This window comes from Barbus barbus (assembly GCF_936440315.1).
Source record: "Barbus barbus genome assembly, chromosome: 1".
NCBI lineage: Eukaryota > Metazoa > Chordata > Actinopteri > Cypriniformes > Cyprinidae > Barbus > Barbus barbus.
Window position 1 is genome coordinate 11,409,781 of NC_136729.1, and position 16,503 is coordinate 11,426,283.

Consider the following 16,503-nt stretch of genomic DNA (forward strand, 5'->3'; position numbering starts at 1 on the left):
AATAACATTTTTTAGGACACAGTCTTGAGCCACAATAGATCAATATAATTTGGAGCTCGTGCTCACAAAATGACTGTCCAGCTCAGCAATACTTCAATATGATGGAGAATTTTAACAGCATTATGCTTAAGCAATCAATACGCTTACTGTCAAAAGGGATTACTGACATGATTAAATCAAACATGCCTTCATAAAACACTGTCCCCTTGAGGATTTTCATTATAGTCATTCATATTGAGCCTTCTGTTCTTTACTTACCATGGCTGTGTCATCCCAACTTCTGATGTTTAACTGGCATAAACCAAAGAAACACAATGATGACAACGAGATGAAAATGTAGATTTAAAGACATGCCAATTTTCTACTATATTTGTAATAAGATAAAAAGTTGTATTCTGATTGCTTGATTGATTGATTGATTAATTGATTGATTCATTAATCATTTGCAACTTTATCTTATGACTCATATTTTTTTCCCCTCAGAATTTCAAGATATAAACTCAGATTTCTGAGTTCACATCTCACAACTGTGAGTTATACATCTATCAATTCTCGTTTTGTGTGTTTGTGTGAGTGTGTTTTCACCATGGAATAATAATAATAAAACATCACAATTACCTTTATTTTTTATCCTGTGGTGGCAGAAACTTCCATATGAAACCGACCAATGAGAACGCAGAAATGCAGATTCAGATTCAGAACACAGATTCGGTCATTTCTTTCCTTCAAATTAGACTGCGATAATTTGAAGACATCATATTTCCCATATTTTATAGTTTAAATTAGCTTTATATTACAGTCATGACAACAAAATCTTAAATAATGATCATATTAATAGGCAAATGGCTCTATTTCTCTCGAATGGACAGTTGACTGACACACAGAGGTTTCCTATTATTTAGGGTGACATTCCATAGGCGTAATGGCTTTTATACTCTACAAATTGTATTTTCGATCCCCTTAGGCTACTCTAACCCAACCCATGACCCTACCCCTCACAGAAAACATTCTGCATTTTTAAATTTTCAAAACACTTCATTCTGTATGATTTATAAGCTTGTTTTCTCATGGGGACCTAAAAAATGTCCCCACAACGTAGTGAATACCAGTACACACACACTTGATTATTTCATTTGAATATTTATTTATTCTAGCCTGCTTTTTCTTTGTGTAACATGACTGTAACATGCTTGCTTTATACCTAGGATAAATTAGTCTTGAAATAATCACCATAATAGCACTAGTTTAACTTTGATTCAAAGGCAAACCATTTCAGCCTTGTAGCTATGTGTGGATCTGATCTAGGACAAGAGGTTGCAACCCTGGACATGATTGAATCCCACTGCTCTCCTCCTTTAATCTGTGCTTTTGCTTAACTTTGTAATGAAATATATCAGCGCGGTCAGGGTGAAGATAAGACTGAACTGAACGTTTACACCAGCGATCGCGAGGCCATGGTTGTGCTTGTAGTGATTGATGACACGTGTCAAACAGGCTTAACTGAAACATCCTCTGTCAGTTTTGCCGAAGTCAGCCTTTCATGCTTTGGAAATATGACTCTTACAACAGACAGAGTGCATCACATCTACATTATTGTACCTTCCAGCGGATTCCAGTAGAAATGATTGCTTCCATTTGGTGGCAAGGTTGACTTTCATCTGATGCATCGCTGGCTAGAAGCACAGATGTCCTCAATTCATTAGGAAGTGAACCCGCCTAATAGAGTAATTGGCAGGGGTTGGCTTTTTCCTGTCAAATCTGTTGCTCTGTGGATATGAAGAGAGAGCGAGCTTGAGATCTGCCATTTGTCAGCTTGCTGGGAAAAAGCTTTGAATGGGATCCAAAAAGAAGAAGATATTTTTCCTTCTGGATCCCTGAAATGAAGAAGGAAGCTTGTTTTTTTAATATTGGAAAGAAGCAAATAGAGCAATTATCACTTTTCTGCATTCGATTGGCGCTCCAGATGTATAATGAATTTACTCTGCTCTAATGCATTTCTGCCAATATGCAACATCTGTAGTGCAGGTTTGAGCTTAAATACCTCCAAATCACATAATGAGATTAATTCCTAATAAAATGGCCTACTCAGTGTCATTGAACTGGAAACAAACGTTTGGTCCCACCAAGCATGATTTTTTTTTTTTTCATTTAATTTTTTCAAAACAGATGTTTGTCTGTCTGTAAGGCCTATAAAACCTAAACTTCAAGACTCTTTAAATGTATTTAAACAAACTACTTTTTTTTTTTCATTTGACTTAAAGCCATTATTTAAAGTTTGTTGTGACAAACTGTTCTTTTCTTTTACAGTTACATGACTTTGAATTTCAGTTCAAATTCAGGATTTTAATCGAAATTGAAAAAAAATCTAAATTCAATTCTGAATGCACAGTAAGTCTGGTTTGCTTTCAGTTTGTAGTCAATTCTTTCTTTTGATGTCAGAGTGTAATGAATGTTTTTATGTCACTATTTGTTGGGGTCGTGCAAACCAAAGCAAATAAGACTGCAGACATCTGTAAGATCTGTACTTCACTTTCCGCAAGATCGCAAGATCTGTGAAACGTTTTTGAAAGAAAGAAAACAGTCTACTTCCCATCGTAACCAGATTGTGTCTATATGCAAGTTCTTTTTTTGGTCATTCTCTCAGGGCCCCCCGTCCCCTACTTTGAGGAGGATTTAGCAACTGCAGCTTTGTGAGTGTGCGAGGGAGAGTGTCTGCGCACTCTCACAGCCGGGTGGGCCGGCTGAGGGTCACGGGTCACTGGCCCGCCCAACTTCGATCAAGGAGAACAAAGCGTCCCCCCTGGCCCAATGAAAGAGCAGGTTGGGACTGGGCTCAAGTCCAAGGGTCCCGGCCCACATCGGGGGCTCACCAGGGGTTTAAATACATAAAGAAATAAATAACCAAATAATAAATCGGATCCTCAGCTGTCTGGAAACCTGGTCATGTGGGAACGCTCGACGTGCCTATATTCGGTTCCTCTCATGAGGAGCCTAAACGAAGACACGTCCCCCTTTTCACATCCCTCCCTTTTTCTCCATCACTTTGAAGTCTGCTTACTTTTGTTCTTTACATAACTCGATCAGATTTTTTGGAAAAAGCTAATTTGTATACCTTTCCAGTGACATAGCTGCCACCCAGAATTCTTCACAAGGAGGTGGCAGAGAGGTCAAACCAAACAGACGTCTGAAAAAGAGGCCCAGGTATGACTAAGCTAAAACATATGATAGGAGACCTTGTCACTGTGTGCACATTCACGCACAATGGAGGATTAAAGGCTTGCTGGACAAAATCACTCAGAGAATAGGAAGTTGGGCGTGGGGCTTTTTTTGGGGTTTTCTCTCTTGATTAATTTCCCGCCTAAACCACTTACTCCCAAACAAGACGACCATGCAGATCGACCCGACAGATTACACAGATGGACAAATATTTGCTCTGGTTTTGTTCCAGTGTAATCGTGAGACTTAAATGTGGCCATCCATCCATTATCTCCCGCTTATCCGGAATCGGGTCGCGGGGTCAACAGCCTAAGCAGGGAAACCCAGACTTCCCTCTCTCCGGCCACTTCGTCCAGCTCTTCCAGGGGAATCCCAAGGCGTTCCCAGGCCAGCCAAGAGACATATTCTCTCCAACGTGTCCTGGGTCTTCCCCGAGGTCTCTTCCCGGTGGGACATGCCCGGAACACCTCCCCAGGGAGGCGTCCAGGAGGCATCCTAACCAGATGCCCGAGCCACCTCATCTGGCTCCTCTCGATGCGGAGGAGCAGCGGCTCTACTCTGAGCTCCGGAGTGAACTGAACTTCTCACCCTATCTCTAAGGGAGAGTCCAGCCACCCTACGGAGGAAACTCATTTCGGCCGCTTGTATCCGCGATCTCATTCTTTCGGTCACTACCCACAGCTCGTGACCATAGGCGAGCGTGGGAACGTAGATCGACCAGTAAATCGAGAGCCTAGCCTTTCGGCTCAGATCTTTCTTCACCACGACAGATCGATGCAGCGCCCGCATCACTGCTGACGCCGCACCAATCCGTCTGTCGATCTCCCGCTCCATCCTTCACTCACTCATGAACAAGACCCCGAGATACTTAAACTCCTCCACTTGGGGAAGGATCTCATCCCTGACCCGGAGTGAGCACTCCACCCTTTTCTGGCTGAGGACCATGGTCTCGGATTTGGAGGTGTTGACCCCCATCCCAGACGTTTCACATTCGGCTGCGAACTGCTCCAGTGAGAGCTGAAGGTCCCGGCCTGATGAAGCCAACAGAACCACATCATCTGCAAATAGCAGGGACCTGATCACCAAACCGGACCCCCTCAACACCCTGGCTGCGCCTAGAAATTCTGTCCATAAAAGTTATGAACAGAATCGGTGACAAAGGGCAGCCCTGGCGGAGTCCAACCCTCACAGGGAACGAGTCCGACTTACTGCCGACTATGCGGACCAAGCTCTGGCACCAGTTGTACAGGGAGCGAACAGCCCTTATCAAGGTGTCCAACACCCCATACTCTCGGAGCACTCCCCAAAGGAGTCCCCGAGGGACACGGTCGAATGCCTTTTCCAGATCCACAAAACGCATGTAGACTGGTTGGTCAAACTCCCATGCACCCTCCAGGACCCTCCTAAGGGTGTAGAGCTGGTCCACCGTTCCACGTCCAGGACGAAAACCACACTGCTCCTCCTGAATCCGAGATTCGACTATCCGACAAACCCTCCTCTCCAGCACCCCTGAATAAACCTTCCCAGGGAGGCTGAGTTTCTCCAAAGCAGAGAGATAAACATGCACATTTTAAAACAATTTGAATTCAGAATAACAATTGTCTCACTTTAAACTGATGAATTGGAATTTTAATCAATATATTCCATCAGAATTTGAATGACAAGAAACTCAATATTATTATTACTCAAAGAACACACACAAAAAAAGAAATTGTAGGACATAACTAATTTTGAATATTTCTGCCCTTAAATTTTCTCTTTTACATATTTCTCTAAAACATAGTTTAGACCATTTATTAATCAAAATCATCAAAACTCTAATCTGTTTATACTACTATGTAGTATATTAAGAATAAACTGAAATGTCAAGTTCCCAGATCTTCCATGATCTACAATTGTATGTATATATCTGTAATAATTGGATTAAAAATAATTATTGATTTTAATAGTAATGTCATAATTACATTTTATAATTAATTGTATTTAATAAAAATATAAATTTTAATTAAAAATCTATTATATATATATATATATATATATATATATATATATATATATATATATATATATATATATTATTTACAATTCTGTAAAATTTAAACCGTAAAATGTACTTTAAAATTACATGTTCGTTTTAATGTTACTTGCAGAGGTGGGTAGTAACGAGTTACATTTACTTGAGTAAATTTTTTGGGTAACATACTTTTAGAGGATATTTAAAAATGGGTACTTTTACTCTTACTCAAGTACATTTTTTGTGAAAAAAAACGGTACTTTTACTTCGTTACTGTGGACGACGGAAAGATATTTTCACAATATTTAAGCTTGCAGAAATAAAGGCTACATTTGTTTACATTTTGCAGAAGAGACGGAAGAAGATTCGTCAATGTGTATTTGTTTCGTTATGTTCAGATGTTCTGTAGCGGTCATGTGAGGAGTTTTCACTCTTCTCTGTGTCATAGGCTACATATATATGCTAATACATAATTAATATACTTTTAAATTTAATTTAATTCAGAAATTCAAATCATAATTTTTATCAGCTGTTACTCCAGTTTTCAGAGTCATATGATCCTTCAGAAATCATTCAAATAAATTGATTTATTACCAGCGTTGTTGAAAAAAATAAAAATAAATAGCATATGCTGATTAGGTATGTTTTGAAGCTGTGATGCTGGTTTATTCTGGTCCTTTGCTGGTTTAAGCTGGTCATGTGCTGGTCTTAATTAAGCTGGTCGGACCAGTTTAGGACCAGCACATAATCAGTTTAAACCAGCAAAGGACCATCTTAAATGAGCTCAAACCAGCATCCCATGCTTCAAAACATACTTTACCAGTATATGATAGTTTTTTCAATGGGGAACAGTTTTGCTGCTTAATATTTTTTGGAACCTGTGACATTTTGTTCAAGATACTTTATGAATAGAAAGCTAAAAAAGAACAGCACTGATAATAAATCAGGCTGATAAAAATTCTGATTTGTTCACTGAAATAAATTACATAAAAAACATTAAAAGTATTTTGAACGGCAGTCTGTGTGTATGTATGTATATATATAAATATCTATATATCTAAATAAAAATAGACTATATTCAGTATATGATCCAAAGTAACTACTAACTACTTGAGTAGTTTTTTTATCCGATACTTTTTTACTCTTACTCAAGTAACTATTCAGACTATTACTTTTACTTGAGTAAATATTTCTATAAGTACTTTTACTTTTACTTGAGTACAGTTTTTGGGTACTCTACCCACCTCTGGTTACTTGCCATGTCTTTGTAATTAATACTGAAATTTTCTAGCAATTTCTGATTGATAATTTTCTTTACACCAGTTGTTTTTACGTCAGTGTGTTTGCTACTGTAACTGAAATTTATTTCAGGTTGGGGAATTTCAGATGTGAACGGTACACAACACTGGTGCATAAATCAATTTGTTGCTTTTGAAATGGAAACTGAACTTAAACCTGGAAAATCCTGAATTTTAGGGCTTTTCACCTTCCTTTCCTTGTAATGACATAGTTTATGCCATTTTAACTTCCTTTCAAATGTTTTGCTGCATCTTTTCTCTCCTCTGACTCTTTTCTCTCCTCTGACTTGTGGAAGATGACAAATGTACTGCCATGTCTGTGGGAGCTGATTTCTAAGGTCTCTCCTCTTTTTTTATAGGGTATTTGGAAGCTCAAACAGGATATATATTTACATTTTACATTTATTAATTTAGCTGACGCTTTTATCCAAAGCGACTTACAATTGCTATATATGTCAGAGGTCGCACGCCTCTGGAGCAACTAGGGGGTTAAGTTAAGTTGCATGGTTAAGTGCTCAGGAACACATTGGTGTCTCACAGTGGATTCGAACCCGGGTCTCTCACACCAAAGGCATGTGTCTTATCCACTGCGCCATCTCCACCCCCACTGATATCCCACTGCTCGTCCTGACTGTGAACCCCCACCCAACACTGTGAAATGGCTTAAATTAATCCAGGATCCTGAAAGTAGTGCAGTTTTTTTCCCCTCCCTCTTGTTCTTCGTCATTTAGAAGGCTTCATGAAAAGAAGAAGGGGACACAATGATTTCCTTCTGGTGTGTCTCAAACAGACAGACTACCTGCCGTGCGAGACTGTCTCCATGAACGTGAGCAGTGTTTATGTCCAGCATTTGAGGAGGTGGACTTGAAGGAGCCACAGTTGAAAAAAACTTTTCAAATCAGATAAAACTCTCTGAGATTAATATTAACCAGCCATTTTTGTAAATTATAATGAAATTAGGTAGACACTTATTAATCTCATTTTATTCAACAGGAAGATGATCTTGACCTAATAAGGCATTCGAAGAGTGAATAACTTTGCTATGTGTTAACAGATGGTGCCAAAAGAAAAGCTGTCTCTCTCAAAATGTCGCTTGGGACATTTTTTTCCCATACTTTTTTTGTGCCCAACCCTATCAAAGCTCTGGTATCTCACTTGCTGTGGGTGTTTTAATTGGCTCATGGCTCAGATTTATGAAGCAATGAACAGGTGTTGGGTGGGAGGGACAGCATGACATGGATTATAAAGAACCCCCACCCCATCTCTCTCTCACACACGTCTATAGTTCCTCTGTAGTTCTCATGGCCACTTTCTCACTCTGCATTTGAATATCCAACAAATAATCCAATTTGTCACGCAACATCAGGGTACTGAATTGAATTCTCTCGCAGACTAAGAACCAGGCTTTACAGGTAATTCTGAGCCATCAAAGCACAGAGTGACCACTAAAATCATTGCTTAATGCATCAAAGATTTCACATTTAAAAATTAGAATGTCAAAGGATAAAATCGTTTAAAATATTTCTTGCTCTATACTATTATGTCAAATGTCATAACTATAACTATAACTGTAACAAAATTTGTCAACAAAAATGAGTTTTATCTATCTATCTATCTCATTTTGCCATTTGGCCTGTCTATATCTATCTCATTTGGCCTGTCTGTCTATATCTATCTCATTTTTCCTGTCTGTCTGTCTGTATCTATCTCATTTTTCCTTTCTGTCTGTCTCATTTTTCCTGCCTGTCTATATCTATCTCATTTTGCCTGTCTGTCTGTCTATATCTATCTCATTTTGCCTGTCTGTCTGTCTATATCTATCTCATTTTGCCTGTCTGTCTGTCTGTCACAGGACACAGAGGTAAGTGCAATACAATCAACAGGTTTATTGAGTAGTAGCAGAGGGGAATGAGATGAGCAGAATGTCCAGGTAAGCAGGTAAGTTCCTAAACTCAACAACAACAAAAAAAACGTAATCTTTCCCTCTATCTTTCTCTCCTTCCCTTGCTAGCTTGTACTTATTTGAACAATGACTGAGATTTGGTGTTACGAGCACTTACTCTGTCTGATTGCCTCTTCAAGATGAATCACTTCTTGTATTCCCCAATTGTAAGTCGCTTTGGATAAAAGCGTCTGCCAAATGACTTAAAAAAAAAAAGCAGGCGGGGAATGGGAATGGCTTATCTGAGTGTGAATGTCCTTTTTCTTTTTCCAGGGGATCCGGAGGTAACAGTGGAGCGTGGAGACGGTGGAGAACTGGAGCGGTGGAGAACAGGGATAGGAACACTGGTAGGTAGACAAAAGGTAAGTTGGTCAGGTAAGTCAACATGGAAAGTTTGAGACCAGACAATGAGTGAACGGGAGGAGTGCAGGGATATATTGCTGCTGATTAGTGCTGACAGGTGGCGGTGATCAGAAATCAGGGGATTGGGATCTGGTGAGTGTTGCTGGTGGAGACTGCGGTGACTCTCTGACAAATGTATGTAGCACATTACTAACAATCTCATTTTTCTATAGCACTTTTAAATCTAGATATCAATATAAGTAACTTGGTGAGCAAATCATCTCTGAATTCGTATGTTAAAGTTATTGATTTTAAAATCAGAATTTCTTAAAATACATGCCTTATACATTCGCCATTACTGGTGTGAATCATGTTTATCTGATAAGGGCTGCATGTTTTCCACATTAGTCCCTCTAGAGATGGCAATGCTCATAAACTGACCACATAATGGAGATGACTCACACTCTAGAAACCTCCAAACATCTCATTTATTAATTATCAATAAAGCAAGTTAAAGGGTTGACGTTTACTCACATCTAGGGTTGAGCGATTAATTGCATTTGCGATACGATATGAAAAAACGCGATTTTTCAACCGCAGAGGCTGCGATTACTCTGTCACGTGACACGCGAGAGTAAAGAGGTGTGTTCGACTTGAAGAGCAATCGGTGTATGACATCAAAGGACGGCGAGAGAAAGCACAAGTAGACGCTCGCTCTATTATAGCTCTTGCAGTATTTGATGACATACAGCGATCGGTCTAGCTGCGCTGCTTCAAGTCGAACACATCTAAGAAGTTTTCAGAGGAAGCATCAAGTTGGCACGCTATGTTGCCGAGTCCGCAGTTTGCAGTCTTACATATCATGCAGAATTGACGCGCTGCATGTAAATGATATCCTTTGTTGTATTTTCCTGTCAAAATAACGGAGTTCCTTTGGAATTCTTCAGCTTTTAAGAACTGCCGGGTTTAGTGGGCGGGACTAATGCGCAAACGGCAATCTCATTGGCTGGCGCTCACCTATTATCCTCCCTGATTTGATTTCAGCAAATCAGTTCGAGCGAACGCAGACCTGATTAATATTCATGAACCCAGCAGCTCAATAATCCTTAGTGCGTTTTATATTGTTATTATTAGTAGTAGAATTCGTAGTAGTTTTATCTTATCGGTATTATTTGTAGTGCCCCCCCCCCCCTTTTTTTTTTAAAGAAACACTAAATGACAAACAATATCTTAAGCACCACCACCAGACATAGGTTCAGTCAACACGACAAATATGCATTCATACATGATTATCATAATTACTAAAGTTCTATCATCATTTAATGCTAAATTATCATATCATATAATGTTTGACTGACTGATGCTACGTGAGATATTTAAAAAAAAACTGTATATTATATAATATATATATATATTAGTATATCAGATAATTAAAATTACAAGCCAATGGAGATTCCATTGCCAAGTAGAGGGTTGATCATATTTACAATAATCAATTGAATTTGATAGGTGTCTCACATTGTCCCACAGAAACATTAAAATAGTGTAGATTGGTGTACAATGTTTTATAATAATAATTTATTCTATTTAGTGACCATTTCATTCATTTAACATATTTAAAATTGGGGGCATCCAAGTTATTTTACATATTTGAACATTTAAAAAAAAAGTAACAATAGTTACTTTCCCTGGTAATTTGTTTCTTTTATAATGATGTAACTCAGTTACTGTTTGTGAGAAGTAACTAGTAATATAACTAATATAACTAATTACTTTTTTAAAGTAACATGCCCAACACTGCATACTATACAATGGTTTATTACTTGTCTTTGTTGAATAATACAGAATATAAAAGCCTTTAAAAAATAATTGCATATTAAATTGCAATCGCAATATTGGTTAAAAAAAATCGCAATTAGATTATTTTCCAAAATCGTTTAGCCCTACTCACATCTCAAACCCGTAAGCCTTTGGAACAACTGTAGGATGGAGGATGCAGGATCCAGAGACAGCTGCTCTTCCATGAATGCTGTGGAATGGTGTTAATTGAAGTGGCTTAACCTAAGCCTGTTAGAGATGTGCTCACACTTCCTATCTCTCAGCCTCTGTGACTCACTGAACAACAGAGGCTTTGTAGAGCCGAGACTGAGTTTAGCAGTACAGTCGTTCACGATTAGCTCCAACCGCTTCTTCCTGAATCAGTCAGACACTTGAGGCCCTGAACTCCTCAAATAACAGCTTTAAATTCCAAATTTGCCAGTTTTCACGGCTATAAACAAGGAATGTCTGTTTTAGAGGCTTTATGGTGTGCAGCCAAAGCATAAGGGAATTGTGAACTTCTGAATTCTGCAAATTTGATTTAGTCATCATTGTAAAGTTATCTAGTTGGCATAGATTATACATTATCATAATTATTATTTAAAAGTTTTAAGAATGGCTTATGAAAGTCCTGGAGGCATCAATTATAATGGGCCATATTTTTCATAAAGTGTGTTTATGAACTAATATCTGGTATCGGGTTATGTAACTATAATTTCCAGCTGTTACAGTTTTTCTCAATTGGTTTGGCACATTTTTCGAAACCATCTTAACATTCTCTAAACTGTGAGTGCAGCTGTCACAACTGTTTGCTGGAACTTCAGAACTTTATTGCATGTCTGCAAAATGTAGTTACTGACCCAAAACATTTCATTCATGCTTCAAAACCTAGTTATCATGTCAGTAATTTGGCCAAGGCCACCAAAATATAAAGTATTTTTGTCATCGTGTGAGCCACACGATGAGTTGATTTTTCACCGTGGCAGTCAACCATGGAAATTAAGGTTTTATAAACAAATCTGATATTTGTTGAGAAGAGTCAATAGTACACAGAAAAAAAGTATATGAACATTTGTATTTATACAGTACATTTATTTTTGTACGAATGTATTACATGTAAAAATGGTTGATTCAAATTGTATTGCAATTAGAGGTCATTTGCCAATTTAGCAGACATTACAAACAATGTTAATGTCAGATATTTATGGAATATACATGTGTGTGTGTACCAATTTTTCATAATTGAATGGATTGTTTTGAATGTGATAGCTTACACGATGAAAAATGATTGAGAAGTTGTGAAGAGTTTGACAGTTTAAGTGAGAATCGACTCAAGCCATATGCAATTAGTTGTTTTGCAAAATGCAGGCAATAGTACTTACTGTTTGCACACATGTGCCAAAGCATTTGCAATTTGCTCAAATCAATAAGAAATTCCAATCTGATGTGAAGAAGCTAATTGTTCAGAGATCTGAACTTATCGTTTCGAAAAAAAATTCATTTGAGAATTGAGCCAAAGCAATTGAGGAAAAACTGTATGAGGAATTAAGATATTGCGCTATGTAAGCAATTTTAGCTTTGTATATTTAAATGGAAAATGAAACATTGTATGTGTTTTTTAAAAAACTTTGTACATCTTCCCTGGATACTTTCAAAACGATATTGCTAATATATATATATATATATATATATATATATATATATATATATTTTAGCCAGATAAAATATTTGCATGCCAACTACAAATCTAAAGTACTTGCATGATTTTATTTCTGTATCTCATTGTTAAACCCATGCTGTGATTTACATTTCACCTTCTTTTGAAGACTCCACCTTATATCAACAGAATTCTTGGATTTCTGCTGTGCAAACATCTATAATCCACAACCCAATATAATAAAGATAGATTGCCTCCTTTTGTATTAAAAGGCTACAACTGACACTGCGCTACTTTAAGAAATAGTACAGTTTTGGAGTACCTTTTCATTTCATAGCTAGACCACCCACATTAACAAACATAAAAAGCATGCAAACACTCTTCCTGTCATCACAATAAGAAAGAATCAGGGATTTGACCCCAGGCGGTCTAATGCATTAATAAACCATGTTCATGAACTTTTACTCATTTGTGGGTTTTTTTTTTTAATGCACTCTAAGGACTCTTAAAAGGTTTTGATGAGACTGCCAAGACTTGGAACAAACACCAAGGATGACAACATGGTGAAGATACAGCAACTGCAGATAATCCATTGATTCAAACTCCGTCACTTGATGAAAACGCATCTACTGAAGGAAAAACTCACAAATGTTATGATGATGAGTCATGAACTGTCTCTTTTTATTACTGTACTCTGAGGTCCACTTATAATGTTATTACACTTTTTACATCAAAAAACATATTTTAGAAGTAATAGGCTATTTTCTGTCCTGTTTTGTCCATCTTTATTGTTTGGTTTCGGCCTAGACCCACGTTTGCCTCTCTCATTATTTACACTACGTGCGTGAATTGGTGGGCGGGGCTAAACAGGTTGTGCTGTAGAAGCAGGCGTTGATCTTCTGCGAAGGTGGTGCTTAGCCACACTATCATGTCATAAATTTGCACATTCCACAAACTGATGTTTTTCATATTGGCTTCAATATAAGCGTTTTTTTAGACTGAGGAATTTTGAGTTCTGAAACGTACAGGATCTTTTTATAGTACAATGACATCTTATGCAGTGTCAAAAGATCAAGGGAATTTTGATTTCTCAGTGCATGACTCCTTTTAAATGCACTCTGCATGAGGGAAGGAGGAAGGTAGGAGGAAACTCACCGTGCTCTTTAATTTTTCTACGATTGACAAAAATTGCTATTAATTTCTATGATAAAAAGGGCCCGAATTATTTTACTTTAGATTTAGATCATACATTTTATAGTTTAATTCTTATGTTGTGCTCCAGCCTTGACATGTTAAGGATTTCCCAAAATTTCTAGTTAATATTAATGTTATTGCATTAGACTTAAACTTACTGGCACACACATTGCTAACACATGATATAACAACTTCCCATCCAAAATTTATACATTTTGTACTACATTTCCCCCCCACCTTATTGCATTTGGGGTTTTCCTGGTAAAAAAAAAGAAAAAAAAAAAAAGAAAAAGATTATAAATTTCTCATTTTACTATATTATTACCAATTATTGGATTTAATATTAAGCATTTGTTTTCTATCAATTACCACAAGTTATATATTACTTTGTGGAACTGAGTGATCGAAGGCCCCACTGATCTGAGCTTATGCACCTCAGATTTTGAGTGAACATTATTCACTCAAAAACCGAGGTGCATTATCTCAGATATAGAGCAAACATATTAGCCTAAAATTATCCACCCACAAATAATGCTTTTTTCACGCAAAAACCAAACTGCATCCAAGATTGAATCCAAGATTTGATAATATTGTATTATGGAGATTTACAAGCAAATTTTAAAAGGCTGCTCATTCTTGTTAGGAAAAAGATTTTCAGCACAGCACAAGGGATATTCAGATGATTGTATATTTACCAGCTATTCCCATCCATTAAACAAAAACAAAAAACATTTCTAACATTAATGGTAAAAAGTTCATTGGTCAGTAACTACACATCCACAACGACTCCGTTTTGAATTTATATTATGATCAAGAACTTTCAACTGTCAGCGCCTTCCAAGAAAGGAAAGATAATCACTTTTGTTTTTTTATCACATATAAAGTTTATATACACATAAACATTATATAATGATAACTAAACTAAAAGCTCTTTGGGCTGAGAAAATTAATCTGGGAAATAAACAGTGTACAAGGCATGATTTTCATTAAGCAAAAACAATTTTAAAAAATCTTTTTTTTTCTGATAAATTCAAACACTTCACACAGTGCCAATTATTCAGTCTGAACCTTTCTCAACCCCACCACCACCATAACCGTGTCTCCCAAAGTATCTATATTTCCAGCTGGCTCATCTGATTCAACATTATAAGGTAATGAAAAGTGAACGATGTTGCTTTTGCACAAAGCAGAGCTTGAGGGCTACAGCTCAACTGCACAATCTGCTCATGTTGGCCTTTATCAAATAATCGAATTAAGAACAAAAAACAATGGAACTGAAAAGTAAACTTCGATTACTTCTTGATTTCCTCAGTTTAACAAAGAACTCCCAAACTACAATTAAGACTTGGCTTTTTCCCACTGGTTTGGGGACAACCAATGAACAGCCTTGGGAACTGTGGTCCCCCAAAACAATAAATAACATTACATTCAACAATACACTTTCCTACTGAAACAACTTTAAGAAACATTTGGGATAGAGGTCACTGGATTTGCTTAAGATCCTGACGGCTTTCAAATGGTACACTGAAAACAATTATAATATTATGAATTATTTAACAGGGCAACATTTTAGAAACAGTTTGCAGATAATGTGTAATTCATAAAAGTCTTCCTCTGCAGCATAATCTGAAACCGTTCATTTTACATGACGTACAGCATGAAAAATATTGCTTATGGTTAATAAAAAACAGTGAACGTTAGATGTTTCATTGCCGATGAGATGATGTTCCTAAGTGCTTGCACAAGTTTAATATAATTTGCACTTACACACACACACACACTTGAAACTCATACTCAATAAATAGACAATGTGGTAAGGCAGTATTGAAACATGCATTCGTCACAAAGAACTTATCAAACATTCATACAATATACACAAATGTTTTTTTTTGTTTTGGAGCAAGACATTTTTTGGCAATGTCGGATTATCAAGGCTTTTTAGGTGAAGACCAGGTGGAGCGTAAGAATCTCCAGACTCGTGTAATAACGCTGTCAATTTCTGAGGCCTTTCGAGAGACAAGAGGAGCTCTGGAATGAAAGTGGATCCTTTCCATTGCCTTACAAGTTTCAATATAGGAGAAAAACAAAAGGAGGGCAAAAGGGAGGTGTGATTTTCCTCCTCGTTGCAGCCAGCTGCACAAATCTTCAAGACGATCCAGAAGTCTCCAGGTAGCTTTGCAGCTTCCGAACTGTGGTTTTGTCCAGAGAGCAGAGGTCAAAGTCAAAAGTTGTGTTTGTGATGTGAAAGTGTCCCGTTTCCTCAATGAGGTTAACAATCTGCAAGAAAAAAAGAATAACATTTGATTTACTTTCTTCAGAGAACATAATCTAGTTTAATGTATCAGCATTCAAAATGAATCATTTAGAAGCAGCATTTATTAATAATACAGTATGCAGTAATTCCATTCGCCTTTGCATTGTATACAAAGCACCATTGACAGTGAAAAGCCCCCGTTTGCACGATATCTCGAGCTACAATAGCTCGGCCTTTAACATGATCATTCCAAACCTCCTCCTGCCCAAACTAACTCAGCTCTCCGTGCCCACCTTCGTCTGTCAGTGGATGACCAGCTTCCTGACAGCAGCAGCTAGTGAGGCTGGGAAAATACACATCCAACACCCGTACGATCAGCACTGGAGCTCCTCAGGGCTGTGTTTTCTCCCCACTGCTCTTCTCCCTCTACACCAATGACTGCACATCTAAAGACCCCTCTGTCCTGAAGTTTGCAGATAACACCACAGTCATGGCTGGCTGGCTGGCTGGTGCAGTCTTAACAACCTGGAGCTCAACACGCTCAAGACAGTGGAGATGATCGTGGACTTCAGGAGATCTTCTGTACTTCAATAACTGTCTGGTTCAGCTCAGCTACCAAATCTGACCTCAGAAGACTACAGAGTAGTCCGGTAGTACAACCCTCCCCAGTCTCCAAGAACCAGAGTGAGAAGGGGCTGGCAAAATCACTCTGGACCCCTCCCATCCAGCACACTCCCTCTTTGAACTGTTGCCATCTGTTCAATTCTA

General features: G+C 37.7%; 1 protein-coding gene across 2 annotated transcripts in view; it reads right to left on the reverse strand.

The window, feature by feature from the left end:
• Positions 1-14,044: 14,044 nt before the first annotated feature.
• The window catches only part of LOC306861406 (protein AF-9-like), a 58,800-nt gene continuing 56,341 nt past the window's right edge, over positions 14,045-16,503 (reverse strand). The window contains exon 13 of one of the 2 annotated variants that reach the window (XM_079403633.1): positions 14,045-15,758. In XM_079403633.1, the coding sequence (XP_079259759.1) occupies positions 15,627-15,758 (132 nt within the window). In that variant the 3' untranslated portion in view covers positions 14,045-15,626. The remainder of the gene's footprint in view (positions 15,759-16,503) is intronic. The other variant, XM_079403632.1, reaches the window with a different exon arrangement.